At 40.2% G+C, this 8,909-nt stretch overlaps 1 protein-coding gene across 4 annotated transcripts in view; it reads left to right on the top strand.

The window, feature by feature from the left end:
• Positions 1-2,239: 2,239 nt before the first annotated feature.
• Positions 2,240-8,909, top strand: part of map3k1 (mitogen-activated protein kinase kinase kinase 1, E3 ubiquitin protein ligase) — a 48,147-nt gene continuing 41,477 nt past the window's right edge. The window contains exon 1 of one of the 4 annotated variants that reach the window (XM_036595919.1): positions 2,240-2,738. In XM_036595919.1, coding sequence (XP_036451812.1) covers positions 2,245-2,738 — 494 coding nt within the window. In that variant the 5' untranslated portion in view covers positions 2,240-2,244. Of the gene's footprint in view, positions 2,739-3,662; positions 4,039-4,077; positions 4,263-8,909 lie in introns of those variants that run through there. The other 3 variants (XM_036595920.1, XM_036595922.1, XM_036595923.1) reach the window with 3 other exon arrangements.

Raw genomic sequence — 8,909 nt, 5'->3', positions numbered from 1 at the left:
AAGTAAATCTTAAAAAATGTTCTGGGAGGTACGATTTTGCCTTACAGTGCCCTGCATGTACCTCTCTGCTCTAAAAGGACTTTTAAAATATATGTTTTAGGCCAAAATCTGCTCTTAGAACTATTGTAAAACAATGTTTCGGGCATCAGGAAACATATTTGTAACTATTTCATATAATAGCTTTCTGTGATGTAGTCTACAGGCATTCAGCTCTTCAGATGTCTGGTTCCTATCACCACTACTGTGAACAATTCTGGCTTAGTAAGTTTATCTAGAATAGAGCATTTTACATCAAACTACTCTAAGCTTTTGGTGACATTGGTGGAATCACAGACACAGAATTCAGCAAAAATAATTATTGTGTGATATCAAGATATTTCCCTTCAATAACAATCGAGAATGATGAACCAAAAATGTCCCTCTGTTTTCTGTTCTTTTTTATAACGTGTTTTAGTTTCAGAAGCCATGAAAAAGTTTATTTTCTCATTTGTTTATGGGGCCTTAGAGGCCATTACACAACGTGGAAGACAGATACAACACAAAAGACAGATTTATTCAGAACACATAATTTGCAGGTTCACAAAGCTGACACTCTGCCCAGGCCAACGGCTGGCCCAGAAAAAGGGTACACACTGAACCATGCATTGACACACGCCACTAGTGGCTCACACATTATGAGGAGAAAAGGAAATGAACTCTGATGTTCTTATTTTGATATGAAAGCATTAGTTATTAGAGTGTTGTTCTTCTGTAATTTCCAACACAGAAGAAATGGTCATTTTTACCTTTTTAATAGCCTTCGCTGCATAGAAATGACCCACACTGATACAGCCACTTTTACAAAAGACAAAGGTGATAGGAAAAAAGGGGACTTTATATGTATAGATTATATGCGTGTATATATATATATATATATATATATATATATATATATATAGATAGATAGATAGATAGATATATAGATATAGATATAGATATATAGATAGATAGATAAAAACTTAACAACAAAAGAAATGAACAATCTTTTCAAAATGTCTGTGAAATGCACAGTTCTAGATTTACAGAATCAGTGGTGGTGAGAGGAGCCAGACGTCTAAATAAGTTTAATTTCTCTAAAAGCTGCCTCATAGAAATGATGCAAATATATTATCTCTGAGAGTGTTTTATGACAGATAAGAGAAGGTTTTGGCCAATAAGGTTTTTTTTTAATTCATACATTTTTTTTCCCTTAAGTAGCTTTCATGTACATTCAGATGCATCACCACCATTGTGAACAATTCTCACTTGGCAAGTTTAAATGACTTAAGAAATTCTTAAAAGTTGGTGGCATTCCCCTTTGAATTACATTACAGAGTCAACATTTCTTCTATGCTGTTTTGGACTCTCAAGTATGGTCCGCCATACGTACAAAATATCAGTATTGTAAGGATAAGTTATTGAAGCATGGAAATGCCTAAATGTTTAGAACGCAGTAACAACCTAAATTTGTGGCGTACATAAACCTAAATCGCAGAAATCGTAGTCGAAGAATTTAGTGAATTTAGCCAGTAGGCTACCGCTAACCACTCGGCTCAGTGAAGGATTGAACGCTCCACGTGTTCGCATGGTGAGGTCCGACTATGAACGAATCTTTTTTTTTTAACCGAATCTTTTCACTAAATCAGTCGAACCGATGCACAAGCCAAACTGAATTAAGAAGTTTTTTATGGAAGCATAGCATTCACATTTGTATTTTGCACATTTTCGCACTTTTTTAGTTTTTTCGCTACTGTTAATTGCTTGTTTTATTTCTAATGCCCATAAGATGAACCATAAACTGATGTAAGTACAGTGAAACTCATTCGGTTTCGAAAGGAAATCGGTTGAATCAGATGTTTTATAATTTAAAACGCACAATTCAGAAGAATCTCTACATCGCTACAATATCGTTTGGTTTACCGAAACAGTTTGATAGTATCAGTGTTGAGTGAACTTTCCAACACTAGGGCAACGTTTGATGCACTAAATCGCGCAACTCGAGAGAATCGGTTCGGTAAACTGAATCGAACTTCCCAAAACTTGAACGAAGTTCGACTTACTGAACCGGCCAATCCGGACGAATCGGTTCGTGAAGCTGAATCGAACTTCCCGTCACTATGTAAACAGAGCGGGGTGCCTTCGCTCCGCCCCTCTTCCCTTCCTGCCCCCCTCCCTCCACTCCCTCTTCCACACAAACCTATTAAGTGGCAGAATTCAGCGCAGAAAATGGCGACGGCGGGGAGCCGGACCTCGTCGTCAGGACCGTTGGACTCAAACGGCGGCGCAGACGGGGGAGACGCACTGCGGGGAAGCTCCAGCGTGCCCGGTCTGCCGAGCGGTCCCGGCAAGGCGAAGCGAAGCGCGGCGGAGAGTTCGCAATGGAGACGTAGAGAGCTGCGGAAAGTGAGGAGTGTGGATCTGGACGTAGCCGAGTCGCTGCTGCTGGCACCCGAGACCGGGGTAGCCCCCGCGGCGGCGCAGCTCCACTTCTCCTCCGTTTCCTCTCCCGGAGCGGTCCAGGCTGCTTTACTGCAGCAGAGTCACCGCGTCCAGCACAGCAGCTCACTGACTGAACACCCTCTCACTGACAAGGCGAGCAATAGTTTGGCCACTGCTGCTCAGGAATTGTTGAAAAGTTCGTTTAAAAACGGCAGCGACCAACTCAGCGCTGATAATGGTGCTACCGGAACTTCAATGGAAGTGAATGCTAGCCAGCATAGGTAAGGTTCACTCTTAATTAGGGTCGTTTTTTACCCTCGCAGTCGTTTTTCTTGTCTCTGTTGCAGGGATTAACTTATTTGGAGGACTCACAGTGCACTTCGGTACTTTTAGAAACTTTGTTTATGAGTTTATTGAATTCATAGCTTGTCTGTAGTGCTTTGTAACCTCGTTTTTCGCTCCTGGTTAAACGTTTCTGGTCTTTATTGAATGAAACGGAAGAGCCGTTTGAAGGCGTCTGTCATGTGTGCTGGTCATTAGCAGCAGGAAGCTTATGAGTGAGTGCTCCATAGGACACATGGGCATGAATGACCAGTCCACTGTGTTTTTCTGAATATCAAGTTTGTGTTCTCACTTCTTGTGAAAGTTCAGTTTTATAGTTGGTGTCATTAAAATGCTTTTGTTGCGATTTGAGACTCTGTAAAGAAAGTAGTAAGACGGATGTGTTTAAACCCTGCATGGCTTCAGTATTCAGCCCTGAGATTCATCGACATTTGCTGTTATTTAGCAAATTATTATTTATTTGCTATTTGCAAATTATCAATAAACCTACTTTGCCCACCTGCTGTGGTTGGTTGACGCAGATGTTATCAGTATGAGTTGCACAGTTTCTGGAGTAAATGCTTAAATATTTCTAATATTTCTTTCCTAACATTAAGACATAATCTTCCAAGCATTGGTGGGTCTGTCTTTTGCATGTTAATGAGCTTTAATTGAACATATTAAACAGCTTTGATTTTACTTAAGCAGTGATTTCAGAAGGGTTTTGTGCTTCTGCCTTGGCAGGCAGTGCAATATTGCAGTATACTAAAGTAACTGGCTGTTGTACACCATACCTGATGTGGTCCTTTTAAGTTGGAGGACTAAGTGTTTTTAAAAATCCAACTTTTTTCATTTATTTCCATCAACTTGAGTGTGAGATTAATGTGCATGTGTTCCTTTTGGCTTTGTGTATATTTGGTTCCTAAACATGATTACATGACAGTATTAACTTAATAACGCAGTTAGAAAGTGCATTACTGGCACTTTCCAGTGCGTTTACGTACTTTGTCATTTTCCTCTAGGACAGTCTGTCTGTGTGATTATAATAGCATTCATGAAGGCAAGCTTTGGAGTTAGTTATGCTGAGGTATGACGCTGTTAGTTATCCACTTCAGTGCAACAAGAAACAAGAGGCGGGCACCTTATTTTCACTCTTAGGAACTTGTTTACTCCAGGTTGCCTAAATTATGGCCCCCCACTAGCTTTTCCTTAAAAGGAAAAGCCCATGTTAAACATTGTTGAAGTGGAGTGCAGAGATCTGTAAGTAAAGTCATGAGAGAAAGGATGGTTTTGGCTGAGGTGCATGACACCTTTTATTTTTTTGGTGCCTTTTTATTTTTGGGTAGTGCGGTTTGTGAGCTGTGAGTTTGCTGCAGTGTGAGTTGCATGCTTTTGCGACTGTACTGAATATGAGGCTGAAATATTAAACAATTGCTGCAAAAAGCTCAGTCTCTGGGACTCATTGTCCAGGAAAGTGGGTCAAGGTAAGGCACCCCTGAGTCTAGGTAGAATTCCAGCAGGAGCTCATCATGCCTACTTTTGTGAATTTCTAATACCACAGTGCCTGTGTTTCTGTCGTTTACTTTACCGAAGAGAGTCAAATAAGATGTGCAAAACCAAGTAGCTGTTAAAAAGACTTTAAGAACTGCATGTTGTCAGTCATTTTCTGCAACCCTGTTAGTCAGTCTATGTCTGTTCTGCTAGGTATGAGCATTTGTATCATTTAAGCAGGCAGGTTGTTTTCTTAGCCCTGTTCTGTTTACTCACACTTGCATGTTAGATAAGTAAAGGGAACCTGAGTCAGAGCACTTGGTTTTGCGTCAGAGCCTTGATTCACTTACTGTCGCGTCCCCTCAGGTGAGAAGAGGCGCATCAGGCCCTTTTGTGTCTGTACATGGCTGTCTCTCCCCCTCTACCTCTCCTCAACACATGTCACAGGCACAAGCTTTCTTCTAGACAGGTGTTGAAAAGCTTCCAGGAACAGATGTTCTCCTGCATTCGTAATGCGAGCGAGCTCATCTGCCCAAACACCATTGCTGGTGTCTACTTGAGGAGAGATCAAAAGAAGTCGGCCTTTCAAACGCCTCATCGGGTTGCCGCAGTTTTAAAGAGCCTAAATTATTCAGAGGTCTGGATCGCTTTTGTTTCCCTTTGAAGGCTTCCCCCTTGATCACTGTAGGGACTTTTCATGTGGAGGGACAGGGGTCATTTGGCCACGCAGGGCGAATTTCACTTAAACAAAGTTGGCAGGAAACGTTTGCGAAAGTTCAGTTGAAACACCTCTTGACTGGTGATTTCAAAGTACAGCAGTTTGAAAATGGACACAAAAGGGGGCTCACCTTAGTTTGTTCAAGTGATGCACTGATCCGATATGGCGGATTGGTAATGGCGCTGATACTAACCTTGTTAAATGGACGTTCGGTACCTGTTTCTTGGTAGTGATGCATGATTTGTATTGGAATTATGTCAGTATCTGCTGATAATTGTTCATCATGGGACTGATGCTTAGATCAGACTGACAATTCAAACTGATATTTCATGAAACATTTATTGTACTCCGGAAGAGCTGACCATATCGGCGATTCTGGGCCAACATGCTAGAATGTCTGCATTTTATTCATTGTACTGATTTGTTAGCCCTTAAGAAACAAGTGCCACATTTCTCCTTAATGTTAATCTGGTTAATTTCTACATTTTATCTGCTTTAGCTTTGACTTCAACAGATTTGGTTGTACAGTTGTATGCAAAACTCATCTGGGCAAATTAGAAATGATTAGAAATGATTTTCTATGTAAAATAAGTTAACATTTTTGTGCACAATTTCTGTTTTTTAATTTAGATGTTTAAAATATTAGAAAAAAACATCACTGATGAACTGTGCCACAGTTTTTGCAAAGGCCACATTTCATTTTTTTTTTTTTTTGTTTCCATTGTGTTAAATTCAGCAAATAAGCAGTAATTGTGCTTTAAAATTTTAGCTTATGTTGACTTAATTTTACTTAGAAAATCAAGAAAACATGGAATTTTGACCGGGCCGCCCAAACATTTGCGTTCGACTGTATACTGTATAATTGACAAGTTTGCACGGTCCTTAAAAGAATGTTGGTAAATGAGTGTCTCTATTAGGCCTCTTTAGACTCTACTGTATATTTCCGTATTCATTGCTCTATATCAGTCCCTTATTAGAGCACTGCTAATGGATCAGTACCTGATATGGGCCCTTGAGTTCAGACATTGTGATTGGTACTGAGAGAAAAGGTTTCCAAAGCCATTTCCATACTTTATGCTGAGCTCCTAGATTATTGCAAAGCGAGTCAGTTGCAGTGTTGTTTTTCAGATGTGGCTGAATTTCCTAACCACTATCAGCTGATTATTTAGCAATGGAATGGCTACAAGTTGTGAAACAGCTGCAGTGCTAACAGCAGGCCTAAAGTTTCCTTTAAAGTGGATTGAGTTGGTGTGACTCTGCTGGGTGTTCCCAGCCCACAGAATCGTAATTAATTTGTTTGCATTTCCAGCAGATGTGGCATGAGTTCTGACATTCTGGTTTACAGTAGACAGCCGGTCAGATGCAGGATAAGATACCTACCCTGGAAAAGAAAATATCTCTGGTCTTTCATCTAGTCAACTTAAATACTTGATTATTGCCCTGTAGTGTGAAGCCAAATGTGGGCCGTTTGCTTGGATGAAGTAAATGAAATATTGCACAAAAGGTCAAAACCACTTTAACGGACAGAAAAATCGATCAGTTATCAAGTGTCAGTTCTAAGCTTTGATGTTGTAAATCTGTCATGCGTTCTCTGTCAGTAACACTCTATGCAAATGCAGTGTCCGTAAAGCTGCGCAACACTTGCGGAATCCTTTCATGACATCTGTCATAAACCTATATAGACATTTATAAACACTTATTTGGTGAAATGATGTCTTAAATAAACTTTATGTTAGTTGTCATGAAAGGCTTAGCAGGTGTCATGTGCCCTTCAAAGCTGCCAAGAACACTAATATTTTGATATTTGATTATTCATGTGAACCAATTGTTGCTTAATTTGTTTATATGGGGACTATACGTGTAAATAGCTGTAACAGTAAAATCTTTGGGGTTCACCAAGAGCTAAATTACCACCAAGGGGAATAAAAATGCATGGCACTTGTTTCGCCTCTGCTAGCCTCTATTCGTTCTTAGCCACATTGGCATATTTGCTCACACTCTTTGTTTGACTTCTGTTATTCAGCTATATGTTGAAATGTACAGTGTGTGTGGTCTGGGCAAAGAGCTTAATTCACTCAGATCTTAGTTTCGGTAATGTCTTTGGAACCTGTCAGTTGTGTCTTTGCACATGACGAGAGCGCTGTATGTGACTCACCACCACCATGTCTGTAAAAGACGTTTTGACAGACTTGACTTCATAAAACTGACCTTCTCGGAGCTGCCCTCAAATTAGCTGCGGCCCCACATCTGGAGCCAGAATGACTTCAGTGCTGAGGTACGAGAAAGGAGGATGCAGGCTGCCTGCCTTAAACTTGGCACTCGAACATGCTGTAGGTTGCTGCTGTTCCCATGGGAAACCTCCCCTTCAGAAACCGATACGGCAAGAAGAATGTCAGAGAGCTTTATGAAGTCTCAGGGGTTTTATTGGAAGCCATCATGACAGATATGCCCTGGCAGAAGATAAAATGAAGAGAGAACATGCACACACCAGACGTCTCTTAAACATGCTTGGAGGCTGGTGTGTAGTGTAGAGTGAGTCAGTGACGTTTTAGTGTGACATGTGACACTTTGGCTCTTAGGAATAAAACGGGGATTTGGTGGAGACAAAGTTTCTGTTATTTGCCGAAGGTTCCTATCACTTCACTGGGGAGATGTTTAGTGTCACAGTGGACTTTTATGTTGGGATAGTGCCAATGCTTATATATTTAAAGTAGTTTTCTAAGTGTTATCCAGTTAAAAAGGTTGTCTCATTGCTGTCGTAACAAAAATAAAAAAATTTTAGAGGAGAAAGAAAAACGTTGGTAAATTGTAACATGCAAGAAATCATTTCAGACCATTTCTGTTGGTCCAGTCTGTGTGAAGTACTTCCAATGTAAGTGGCTGCTTGTATTTTCAAACTATTTTTTAAAAAAGGAAATGGAGTTACAGGGTTTTGATATGATGGACATTTTGCTTCTGTGTTTCAGTATGTTCAGTCACCTTCCTTACAAAGTCAAAGAAACTCCTAGTTGCATATACAGGCTAATGTTTATCATGAGCTGCTGTTTGGTGTTGCTGGTGTCTGAAGTATTCTGTTGCTAGGCAGGCAAGGACAAGAATGCTCTGAAATTTGAATCCTTCGCATGGGGGTCAAAAGCCACCCTTTATCTCTCTCCACCTTGTTATGTAAAGCCTAATACTGTTTGTGGTAATTGGTGTGTGATTCAAGGTTGGTATTTCATTGGAGGTCCTCTTATAATTTTGAAATTCATGTAATTCATTTGTACATGATCATTTCCAGCCTCTTCTTATTCTTTTGAATGAAACTTGTTTTTTGTTATTGCACCCTAAGTCTGATTATATGTAAATCAGCTCCGTTCTGGCTGGCTGCGCTATGTTGTGTCTCATTCAAGAAGCACTCAGAGCTGAAACACTGCTTATAACTTCAGATTGGATGGGCAGAGCTAAACTGCTGTGGACTGAATATGCAGATTGTGCTGCTTTTTGTGACAACACAAGAAAGGTATATTCAGTTGTTTTGGCAGCTTAGTTTCCATATGTTTACATTTTTTTGCAATATGTGTCCTTTAAGGCCAGATAAAACTTGCAGCTAAAGCTGCTTCACACACAATTTTATGGCACAAGAGTTTTTGTCATATCACTGTTTGACGTTTGACTAAGACTCATGACTAACACTGCTTTTTGGTGATGCTTGCTTGGCAATCCTTTTGGTTTTTTTTCTTCCTCTAATTAGCAACAGATACTCAGGGTTAGAGTAATCGTTGAATAAAATGGTTTTAGGTTGATGCTTTTCTCATACTTTATCAAATGAGCAGGCTTCTCAGTTTAGAACTCCATCTCAGTCTAACTGTCTAGCCCTGTAAATGTAGCTGGTGTTGGTGTGTAAAGATATTTGTCCTCACTCTGCAGAGTGTTCGGGGGC

Source organism: Colossoma macropomum, unplaced genomic scaffold (assembly GCF_904425465.1).
Source record: "Colossoma macropomum unplaced genomic scaffold, Colossoma_macropomum, whole genome shotgun sequence".
Classification (NCBI taxonomy): domain Eukaryota; kingdom Metazoa; phylum Chordata; class Actinopteri; order Characiformes; family Serrasalmidae; genus Colossoma; species Colossoma macropomum.
Note: the sequence above shows the minus strand (reverse complement) of the source record. Positions and strands in the feature narration are given on the sequence as shown.